Source organism: Scyliorhinus canicula, chromosome 7, assembly GCF_902713615.1.
Source record: "Scyliorhinus canicula chromosome 7, sScyCan1.1, whole genome shotgun sequence".
Lineage (NCBI taxonomy): Eukaryota > Metazoa > Chordata > Chondrichthyes > Carcharhiniformes > Scyliorhinidae > Scyliorhinus > Scyliorhinus canicula.
This window is the reverse complement of record NC_052152.1, coordinates 200390017-200402336: the sequence shown is the minus strand read 5'-3', so window position 1 is coordinate 200402336 and position 12320 is coordinate 200390017. Positions and strand designations below refer to the sequence as shown.

Sequence of the window (12320 nt, the reverse complement as noted above, 5' to 3'; positions counted from 1 at the left end):
CACAGAGAACAACACACACACACACAGAACCACACACACACACACAGAACCACGCACACACAGAACAACACACATACACACAAAACCACACACACACACACACAGAAACGCATACACAGAAGCGCGGTTTTACACTGGCTAGCTAATGTGAATCATACTCTGTGAAAGGCTGAATGTAGCCAGGTTGGGCAGGAGGAGGGCGGGTGCCCAGAACAGGGCGGGTGCGGGTTGGCGTTTCCGATAAGCTCCCTCAGGGGGACAGCTGCGAGTGTCCAGGCTGCACAATCACACGCAGACCTCAGTCCCCAGACACGTTGATTAATTTTATTTCAGCCCTGAAGGTTCATCCCGCCCTGGATCCAGGTTACAGCTAAAAGGTAAAGGCTGTCTGACCACTCGGCCCATCCGCCAGCCACACAATCACCTGGGCCAGGCAAATCTGCGGTCAGTTAGCCCCTTCATGGGCTAAATTCATCATTGCTGGCTGCGCTTCCAACTCCGCATGCCCACCGACCGGAATACTGCATGAGTGCACGATGAGGTCTGTACGCACGCCCGACACTTTCTCACGCAATTTCACACCCTTACAGATAGAGCGCACGCTCGCCCAAGCAACATAAAATTCTAGCCATGGAATCACAGAAACACATAGGGCTGGATTCACCGCTCTCCGACGCCAAAATCGTGTTCGGTGACGGGACAGTGAATCCATTTGGCTCCAAAATCGGGAGCGCCGCCGGTTTTTGAACACTCCGGCCCCTGAAAATCGGAGTACTCAAGCGCCGATTATCCACCGCCTCAGGCCATTGCCTGAGGCCAGCCTCACGATGCTCTGTTGCCGACCGTCCGAATTCCCGACACCATCCGGGATTCTCGTGTGGCGGCTGCGGACTCAGTCCGGTGCCGCCACAGTTGGTCAGCGTGCTCGAGCGGTCGGGGAGGGGGGGGGGGGGGCACTACTTTGGCGGTCCAGGTCCGCGGCTGAGTCCGCCATGGAGCACGGCGCGGCCGCCGCTGTGCGCATGCGCGGCCTCTGACCCGGAAGTACCAGCAGCTGGAGCTCCGAGCCCTGCAGGCTCCCCGCTAGCTCTCAGCAAAAACGGGGAATCTGTGGCCTTTCGACACCAGTTTTCCTGCCGTAAAAGGCCACAGTTTTCACACTGGCCCTGGGGACTTAGTCTCCAAAACGGAAAATCCAGCCCATAGCACTGAATGAGGCCATTCGGCCCGGCAATTAAGTGGACAATGAACGCTGGTGTTAATCTAACAAGGGGAAAGCAGAGTTTGGGTTGGGGGTGGGGGTTGACGTCATGTGAAGAGCACAACAAGAAAACCCACATTCAAAGGCTTTGTGTCATAACAGGTTCTCGCCCAAGCCCTCGCCGTAGGCCCCATGGAAATATGAACATAGACAAAAAGCACCAGAAGCAAAACATTGGTTCCAAACACTGGATTAGGTATTGGATTTCAACATAACAATCTGGTTACCATTAATACAGTGTTTAAACATTGTAAGGGCCTATTTTGTATTTTACGATGTTTGTTGTTTACTGGAATTGTGGTGATGGTGTTGGGCCTGGCTCTGGTGAAATCTTCACTGGCAACAAGTTTACCTTTGGAATATCGATGAAATAATTTATTTTGTAGAACAGTAATGGCACTCAGAGAGATTTCAGCCCTTGGTAATGAATCCCAGTTAATTAGCACTGCTCAGTATTAGTATTTATGGGAATAATTAACTATTCTCAGCACCATGTCATTGAATTTAAGAAATCTATCGGCCAGGTGTCTCCTCCTTCCCCGTCACCATTGCTGCCCAGGTGCTAAGCCCAGGCATTCCCTCCCTAAACCTCTTCCCATCTCCAATCTCCTCCTACTTTAAGAACCTCCAGAAGGGTCCACCTCGGCCAGCCAAACTTGCAATCTTTCAGTAACCCAACTCCTTTCCTGGAGACCTCAGAGGATTGTAGAGGTGGGGGAGGCGACAGGGATAGGGAGGGTGCACCAGTTTATCATTTGTGCAAATCCATGCCCATCTTTCCCAGATCCGCTATATTCTTCCCTTTCTGGCCTTTTGACCATCCCTGATTTTAATAGCCCCACCACTGGTGGCAGTGCCTTTAGCTGCCTGAGCCCTAAGCCCTGGAGCTCCCTCCCTGAACCCGTCCAAGATCTCAGCCTCTCTCCTTTAAGACCAACCTTAAAACCTATCTTTGGGACCAAGTCCCCTGCTGTTATACCCCATTAGATCAGTGTTCTTCAAAGTCGGGGGCGCGACCTGCGGGTTGGTCGCGGGCGGGTGTCGGGAGGGTCACGGAGCCGTTGTCCGCGGCGCTCCCAATCGCGCAAATCCCCGCGCAGCAGCCGGCTTTTTATAACGCTGGCTGCAAACACATTGCGCATGCGCACCCAATGATCGGCGCTGATACTCGGGCGCGCATGCGCAGTGCGCCCGCTATTTTTTTAAACAGTTGCAGCTTTTTGTTTTATAAGTTCAGGGGTTTTTTATTCATTTAATCATTTATTTTATTCATTTAATTTTCATTTTTTTCATTTATTGTATTCATTTTTTTTACAAGTTCGGGGGGGGGGTTTTATTCATTTTTTTCATTTATTTTACTCATTTTATTTTTTTTACAAGTTTGGGGCGGTTTTGTTTGATAACATTTTACAGGAAGAGAATTCAGAACTTTGGACAGATGGAGACTCCATACTTTCCGACACAGGAAGGCGTCACCTTCATCCAACAGGTTCCATTGGAGGAGCGTGTACGAGGGCCAAAGGGACCCAAAACCATTTCCTCCATTTTTGTCAGCAGCAAACAAGGTAAGAGAAAATGGTGGGTTGCTCAGGTCGGCCAGCGTGGGTCGTGCTGGTCGGCCGGCGTGGGTCGCGCAGGTCGGCCAGCGTGGGTCGCGAAGGTTGGCCAGCGTGGGTCGCGAAGGTCGGCCAGCGTGGGTCGCGCAGGTCGGCCAGCGTGGGTCGCGCAGGTCGGCCAGCGTGGGTCGCGAAGGTCGGCCAGCGTGGGTCGCGCAGGTCGGCCAGCGTGGGTCGCGAAGGTCGGCCAGCGTGGGTCGCGCAGGTCGGCCAGCGTGGGTCGCGAAGGTCGGCCAGCGTGGGTCGCGCAGGTCGGCCAGCGTGGGTCGCGAAGGTCGGCCAGCGTGGGTCGCTCAGGTCGGCCAGCGTGGGTCGCGCAGGTCGGCCAGCGTGGGTCGCGCAGGTCGGCCGGTTGGTAAAAATGGGTCCCCGGAAAAGAAGTTTGAAGAACACTGCATTAGATAACTCGATGACCAGTATTGTCTGATATTTCCTTCTGTGACATGCCTTGCAATGTTTTACTTTGTTAAAGGCGCTACGTAAAAGCAGGCTGTTGTTGTTTGCCATTCCTTCTTGTCCCTGGCTCTGTTGTGCTACACTGGGCTGCCTTCCAGTCCGCTCTATTATAGAACACTGTGGAACATAGCCTATTAAACCATTCAATCATCATAACATGTCTGGCAAATTAACTCCAGCAGCAAAATATGACATAAAAATACAATCAGACATTTCTAAATCTGCGATATGTATCATTCCCAGGAAAGACTCATGATTCCCGTACCAGCCTCCCTGAACAGGCGCTGGAATGTGGCGACTAGGGTTTTTTCACAGTAACTTCATTTGAAGCCTACTTGTGACAATAAGCGATTTCCATTTCATTTCATTTCATTTCTCAAAGGTTTCTTTCCAGGGTAAGTTATTCCTAGTTCAAAGACGGATTAGATTCCGGAATTTTGGGTGCGCTGCTTCCTGATGTTGGCCAATGCCCCACCGGCTACCTGATCCAAAGCAAGAGTTGCCACCCATGATAATAATTATTATTATTGTCACAAGTAGGCTTACATTAACACCGCAATGAAGTTACTCTGAAAAGCCCCTAGTCGCCACATTCCGGCTCTGTTGTGCTACACTGTCGGGTAGTCGCCTGTCGGGTACACTGAGGGAGAATTCAGAATGTCCAATTCACCGAACAAGCACGTCTTTCAGGAATTGTGGGAGGAAACCGGTGTGCCCGGAGGAAACCCATGCCGACAGAGGGGGACTGTGCGGATTTCACACAGACAGTGATCAAGCCGGGAATTGAACACGGGACCCTGGCGCTGTGAAGAAACATTACTAACTAATGTGCTACCGTGCTGCCCAATGATACCTATGGTGGTACATCCTGTACCATGTTTCATGCATCCACTGGAACATTCCCAGCCTTGTGCTCAATGTGTGAATGTGCGTATCTGAACATGAGTGTGTGTTTGTATGTGTGCGAGTGTGTGTTTGTGTGTGTGCATAAGTGCATGTGTGTCGGAAAATCAGTGTGTGTTTGTGTGTGCGTGAATGTGTGTGTGTATGCGTGCACAAGTGCATGTGTGTCTGAACATGAGTGTGTGTGAGTGCGCCTTTGCGTGTGCACGCAAAAGTGTATGTCTTCACATGAGTGTGTGTTTGTGTGTGTGAATGTGTGTCTGCATGAATGTGCGGGTGTGCCTGCATGGGTGTGTGTGTGCGCAAAAACGTATGTGTGTCTGCACATGAGTGCGTGCGAGTGTGTGTGTGTCGGCATCAGTGTGTGTGTATCTGTGAGTGCATGTTTGAGAATCTATCTGCAAGTGTGCCTGTGCAAGACTGTATGCATGCGGGACTGTAGCCTGGATTTTCACTGAGTCACACGGGCTCCATGCCTTAGGCAAAATGGTGCCAGAGCCCAAAACCAAAAGTCCCATCCCTGAATTGGCACCCACCATTTTCGCCGTTGGGGCAGGACGGGGATGGACGGGGTTGTATTGATTTGATTTGTTTATTGTCACGTGTACCAAGGTACAGTGAAAAATATTGTTCTGCGTACAGTCCGGACAGATCGTCCCATACATGAAACACATAGGACATGTGATAAATACACAATGTAAATACATAGAGATCGGATGAAGCATACTGTTACTCAGTACAGCTGATGCGTGGAGAGATCAGATCAGTCCATAAGAGGGTCTTTCAGGAGTCTGGTAACAGCGGGGAAGAAGCTGTTTTTTGAATCTGTTTGTGCGTGTTCTCAGACTTTTGAGAGGGGTCTTTGATTATGCTGCCCGCTTTCCCCAGGCAGTGGGAGGTGCAGACAGAGTCAGTAGATGGGAGGTGGGTTTGTGTGATGGATTAGGCTGTGTTCACGATGCTTTGTGGTTTCTTATTTCACACATCCACACAGCACATTTAAAAGTGCAGCGGTCTTCAAGAACATACAATGGAGAAGGAGGCCATTCAAGAAGAATCAATTTTCATTATCATGATTTTTTTTAAAACGGCAGCACGGTGGCCTAGTGGTTAGCACAACCGCCTCACGGCGCTGAGGTCCCAGGTTCGATCCTGGCTCTGGGTCACTGTCCGTGTGGAGTTTGCACGTTCTCCCCGTGTCTGCGTGGGTTTCGCCCCCACAACCCAAAAATGTGCAGAGTAGGTGGATTGGCCACGCTAAATTGCCCCTTAATTGGAAAAAATAATTGGCTAATCTAAATTTATAAAATTAAAAAAAAAATGATTTAAAAATAAACATTTAAGAGAAAGATCTAAACCTACCAGAGTTTTTTTGGAGAGGTCAGGCACACTTTGGGAGGGGTCCATTATGTTTTTGGCATTGTTAAGAGTAGACATAAATTTGCATAAAATGTGGATACTGTCTGTGCAAGTGTGAAGCTGCCAAGTCATTTAAATCTCCATCTCTTTAAATTTTGAGAAACGAAAATAGCCTACAGTTGAAAAACATCAGCGTTTGCAATTTTCAGTCTATGGTTGTTGATATAGGCCTCAGGACTATCGTTATGGGATTTCATAGAATCAATACAGTGCAGGAGGACGTTCGGCCCATCAAGTCTGCACCAATCTTCTGAAAGAGCACACTACCCAGGCCCAATTCAAACACCCATCCTATCCCTGTAATCCCACCTAGGGGCAATTTAACATGGCCAATCCACCTAACCTGCACATCTTTGGACTGTGGGAGGAAACCGGAGCACCCAAAGGAAGCCCACGCAGACACAATAAGAATTTGCAAACTTCACACACAGTCACCCGCGTTCGGAATCGAACTAGGTCCCTGGCACTGTGATTTGGTTCAGAGACAAGGGCACAATGCACTGCACCACAAGACCGCCAGCTCTGAGCAAGTGTGCTGGCTGTGATGGACGATCAATTGTGCAAAGACTCAGAATGGTACAACTGTGGCTTTATTGCAGTAAGATGTGTGGCCTCCCACAGCAGCAGGCGAAATGGCAGCTGAATGGAGGACACGCATATTTATACTCCTCCTCCTGGGCGGAGCCAGCAGGCAGGGGCTACCGGCGATCCTGTAGTACAGGTCCTACCTTACATCACCTAATACAGGTGTAACAGTGGTTTACCACAGGTTGCAAATTAATGATTGTAAACAGGTTGATTATTGTTTTCAATGTGGGCTCTGTAACACTGGGGGGGGGGGGGGGGGGCAAAGATTGCCCGCCTGATATACACCTCACCCAAATTTCTATACCGTGGATATCAATGGGGAGGACTGTCTGGGATATTCCAGAATGAGTGGACAACCTGCTTCTGACGGCAAAGGTGAAAAGTGACCCCAGTGTTACTGAATTCTCCGTACACTTAGGAAACAAATTGTCGGGTAAACTCTACCTGTGCTGTCTCACTCGGTCCTACTCTCCATTTCTGAGTCAGAGCCCGAGTAAGACCACGGAACAGAATGATGCCTTAAACACACTTCTTGTCCTGAATTCATTGTTTGCACTTTTACGAGATGAAATTCCTATTAAATCACTCATGTAATGAGATCTGTCAGCTCCCAGCCTGGCTGCTAGGCAACGTCAAGGAAATGGAGTCCCCCCCCCCCCTGCCCTGCCACCCCTACTCCCTGTAGGGGGATGGGGAACAGCCAGGGCACAGGGTGGTGTTGAGGGGAGCAGCGCAGTGGGGAGGTGAAAGAAGGAAATGTATTTGCATTTGACATTGTGAGGTCAATCATGGCTCGTTCAAGGACAGCCCCGGCTGGGAACAGGCCCAGAGGCACTAGAGTCTTTGACAGGGGAAAATTCATTGAGGAACGGTCCTTTGTTCAGACGCAGTGTTTCTTAGTGACTCATGCCATTCAAGAGATTGTACTTGTTATGAATTAGAAAGTAGCTCAGAGTCCAAAAAAAAACACGAATTGCTGATGTGTGTCAGGCAGCAGTACAACAACAAGTTGCATTTATCGAGCGCCTTCAATTTAGTAAAACGTTCTGAAATGAAATGAAACGAAAATCGCTTATTGTCACAAGTAGGCTTCAAATGAAGTTACTGTGCAAAGTCCCTAGTCGCCACATTCCGACGCCTGTTCGGGGAGGCTGGTACGGGAATTGAACCATGCTGCTGGCCTGCCTTGGTCTGCTTTGCAAGCCAGCGATTTAGCCCTGTGCTTCCCAGGAGAAATTTTGAAAGAAAATTTGAGAGTAAGCCACGTGGAGAACCATCAGGGCAGGTGAGCAAATGCTTTGCCAAAGAGGTAGGTCTTAAGGAGGAAGACAGGGAGAGATAGGCGGAGGGGGTGTGGGACTGGAATTCTGGAACCCAGGGCCCTGATTGAGGATATACACTCAGCCAGAACTGGAGGAGTGCAGGGAGCACAGAGGGTTGCAGTCCCAGAGGAGGTGTTGGAGATAGGGAGGCACGAGACCGTGAAGAGACTTGCAAACAAGATTGGGAGTTTTTGAAATGGAGGCGCCATTGGCCCGGGAGCCAATATAGTCCAGCGAGAAATTAGGCAATTAATGAACGGGACTTGGAGCGAGCTAGAGTATAGTAGAGTTTATCGATTGATTTTCCTTGGTGATTGTGGAATCGCTTGGGAAACACAAAACAGTATCATTTTCCAACGTCACGCTCTCAGCCGGGACCTTTGCCTGTTTGGCAGCGGCCATCTGCATTTCACAAGGACTACTTTTCAACCAGGTGTGTCAACAGCTGGAAGATCGTCCACATGGTGTGGCTGTGTTTGGAATGCACGGCGTCAGCAGGACAGGCTTACTACCCAGAATGTGGGATTGCGTAACTGTCCCGGCAAAGCCAGCAGGCACCACCCTCCCACCTCGACGCCCACACAGAGTGCCAGGCGGGGCTCAGGACTAAGCTTGCCAACTCTGGGTGGGTTCACGCTGGGAGTTTAAAAAAAAATCATTGATGGAATGTGGGTGAAGCTGTCCGGGCCACCATTTACTGTCCATCCCTAATTGCCCTTGAACTGAGTTGTTTGCTCAGCCATTTCAGATGAGCAGTTAAGAGTCAACCACACTGATGCGGGTCTGTAGTCACGTGTAAGCCAAACCAGGCAAGGACGGCAGATTTCCTTCCCCGAAGGACATTAGTGAACCAGATGGGTTTCCATGGCAATCAACAATGTCTTCAAGGTCATTTGTAGTCACTTTGGGCACGATTTTCCCACCGCATTGTGCCCGCCGCCGATCCTGTTGCACCAGGTGCATCGTGGGAGAGGCTCAAAATGGGCTTTGTGCCAGACGCCCAAACAATTGTGAGTCACCTAACTTGCTACGTTCAGCATGATCCAGATCACACCGTCATTGGGCGTGATCCAGATAATCATATTTAAATGAATCATTAGGCTTATCTAAGTATGTGTGGCCTGTTTGAGGCCTCATTCTCCTGGCTCCCAGGAATCACCAGCTATAAGACCATAAGACATAGGAGCAGAATTAGGCCACTCGGCCCATCGAGTCTGCTCCACCATTCAATCATGGCTGATATTTTCCTCATCCCCGTCCTCCTGCCTTCTCCCCAAAACCCCTGATCCCCTTAATAATCAAAATCTATCCATCTCTGTCTTAAAGACACTCAGTGATTTGGCCTCCACAGCCTTCTGCGGTAAAGAGTTCCACAGATTCACCACATTCTGGCTGAAGAAATTCCTCCTCATCTCTGTTTTAAAGGATCGTTCCTTTGGTCTGTGATGGTGTCCTCTGGTTCTAGTTTTTGCTACAAGTGGAAACATCCTCTCCACGTCCACTCTATCCAGGCCTCTCAGTATCCTGTAAGTTTCAATAAGATCCCCCCTCATCTGTCTAAACTCCCAACGAGCACAGACTCAGAGTCCTCAACCGTTCCTTATACGTCAAGTTCTTCATTCCAGGGATCATTCTTGTGAACCTCCTCTGGACCCTTTCCAAGGCCAACACATCCTTCCTTAGATACAGGGCCCAAAACTGCTCACGATACTCCAAATTGAGTCTGACCAGAGCCTTATACATCCTCAGAAGTACCTCCCTGGTCTTGTATTCTAGCCCTCTTGACATGAATGCCTGCACGTTAACCTTAAGAGAATCATGAACAAGGACTCCCAAGTCCCTTTGTGCTTCTGATCTCCTCAGCATTTCCCCATTTAGAAAATAGTCTGTGTCTAAATTCCTCCTTCCAAAGTGCATAACCTCACACTTTTCCACATTGTATTTCATTTGCCACTTCATTGCCCACTCTCCTAGCCTGTCCAAATCCTTCTGCAGCCCCCTTGCTTCCTCAATACTACCTTGTCCCTCTACAGACCTTTGTATCATCTGCAAACTTAGCAACAGTGCCTTCAGTTCCTTCTTCCAGATCATTAATCGGTGAGGCCTCACTCGGGTGTGGATTAATGCTGGTCTCCACAAACAGGAGTACAAATATGCTGTCTGATGGTTCAATGATTATTTTTGTTTGTATTTTCAGGTGGGCCTGTCGGCGGGAACCATTCTCTTCCTCGTTGGCCTGGCAACGGTCACCACGGGTTACCTGGTGCCCCCTAGGATCGAAGGTATCGGAGAGGCTGACTTTCTGGTTGTGGACAAACATGCCATCGAGTACAATGAGGCCCTGGAGGTCAGCAAGCTGGTCGGAGCCATCCTCTTCAGTGTGGGAGGGATGTCAATCGCAGCGTGCATTCTGGTCCTGACCCTTTCCAGACGCCACCCCAGAGATGAAGAGGGACAGTTTTCACCAATCCTGAAGGAAGGGCCACTTGAAACGAAGCATAAAATGGTTCTAAAGACTGGGTCACCCGGGGATGGCCAAATCCCCATTAGTTTGTCAAGCGTACAAAGTATCCAACCCAAAACAGGAACCTGAGGAGCCACAACCGAGCCCTTATGGAACAGGTCTTCTTTCTAACATGAATTCCAATGTGAAGTCCTTATCAAATGGTCAAAATTCCATCGATTGGTTTTAAATCGGGATCCTTTATTAATATGAAGAGTTTCCTGGCTGATCTGAGCATTTATCCCTCACCTTTCACCCAACCCCAGCCTCGCACTCTTCACTAATCCAGAGATTTCCCAATTTAACATCTAACTCGGCAAAATCTGCTACCTTGACTTTTTCTTTCCGGCCTCTTGTGCATTCCTGATTTTCATTGTTCCACCATGGTGGCCATGGCTTCTGCTGCCTAGACCCTAACTTCTGAAAGTCCCTCCCGAAACCTCTCCACCTCCCTTTATGACACTTTTTTTAATAAGAAATTCCAATTAAGGGGCAATTTAGTGTGGCCAATCCACCTGCACATCTTTGAGTTGTGGGGGTGAGACTCACGCAGACACGTTTAGGATGTGCAAACTCCACATGGACAGTGACCCGGGGTCGGAATCGAACCCGGGTTCTCAGCGCCCTGAGGAAGCAGTGGTAACCACTGCGCCACCGTGCTGCCTCTTTAAGACACTCCTTAAGATCTACCTCTTTGGCTAAGTTTTTGATCACATACTCTGTATATTGCCTTATATGGTTCGGTTTTAAATTCCATCCATGCATCCATAAGGCACCTTAGGATGTTTTGCCACGTCAAGGGCACTAAATGAATAGAACTTCCTTTTGCTGCAGTTGATAGTTTCCCACATAAACATTCGGTGAAGGAGGATGTCTTTGGTTAGAAGGCTACTGTGGTGATGCGGTGAGTCATGACATACCAAGTATCCCATGAGCGCCTGCTCTGTGTATAAATCAGTTAATCATGACGATATCCTCTTTAACAAACCTCCACCCGCTTTAATTACCAGTTACTATTCTAGCCATGTGGTAACTCAGGAGACATAAATGCGAGCTAAACCCATTGGTAAATCAGTTGGATTATTAAACAAAAGAGGCTTTATAATCTACCATCCAACTTTTGCCTGGAAAGTTTGATTCTTTAAGTTATTTTCCAAACAAAAACGTTGCAAAGGGCACATTAAGCGGCAGTGATGCAGGAGAGTGGCTTGGAGAGATAATGCAAAGCTCCTCTGGATCAATGCAGGCATTGCCTTTAGAAGCCCTCCAGGTATTTGGAATAAGCTGTCTGAAAAGGTGGACGAACCGGATTCACTGGTCATTTTGCGAAGATGTTTCCACTCTTGGGATGGGGAGGAGAGGAGGGGTGCCAAAACTAGGGGGCCGTGAATACAATATAATCACCAATGAATACAATTCTGGTGCAGCATCTTTACGCATGGAGCGGTTGGAATGCGAAAGCTGTTGGGACCAATGCCGTGAGTCTAAAGGGAATCCAGATAAACATCGGAGGTTGAAAGTATCAGGAAGATCGGCCGATGGGATTCGACGCAGAGGGATGGGAAGAGACTTGCATGGACTATAGACGCCACCTAGGCTGAATGTACATTCTATCCAATACAGAGCGGGATCTTCCAGTGCTGCGGTGGAAATGGCCCCCACAACCCCACCCACCGCGGTTCTCTGGCAGCCAAGGGTGCAAAACACAGGAAACCTCGTCAATTGCAGTGGGTCCCGCTGTCGGCCAATGATAGGCCACCTCCGCCCGCTGCAAAACATGCCTCGGGGGAGGGGGCGGGGGGGGGGGGGGGGGGGGGGGATGATGGAAAACCCTGCCCAATAGAGAAAGAAATTGCACAGATGCTTGAAAAGGAGAAATTGAGGGCAGCACGGTGGCGCAGTGGGTTAGCCCTGCTGCCTCACGGCGTCGAGGTCCCAGGTTCGATCCTGGCTCTGGGTCACTGTCCGTGTGGAGTTTGCACATTCTCCCCGTGTTTGTGTGGGTTTCGCCCCCACAACCCAAAGATGTGCAGGCTAGGTGGATTGGCCACGCTAAATTGCCCCTTAATTGGAAAAAAAGTAATTGGGTACTCTAAATTTAAAAAAAGGAGAAATTGGCAGGGCTATAGGAAAAGAGCTAGGCTGGGGGGTGGGGTGGAGGGGGTGGGAGGGGATGACTGTTCCACAGTGTCAGCACAGACGAGATGGGCCGAATGGTCTGCTTCTGGCTGTGTAATAATTCTATGACTTCA

General features: G+C 49.4%; 1 protein-coding gene across 1 annotated transcript in view; it reads left to right on the top strand.

Annotated features, from left to right (window-relative positions):
• LOC119969704 (neurensin-1-like) overlaps window positions 1-11871 on the top strand; it is a 37267-nt gene extending 25396 nt beyond the window's left edge. Inside the window, exon 3 of the mRNA XM_038803700.1 lies at window positions 9763-11871. Coding sequence (XP_038659628.1) covers window positions 9763-10158 — 396 coding nt within the window. The 3' untranslated portion in view covers window positions 10159-11871. The remainder of the gene's footprint in view (window positions 1-9762) is intronic.
• The last annotated feature ends 449 nt before the right edge of the window (window positions 11872-12320 follow it).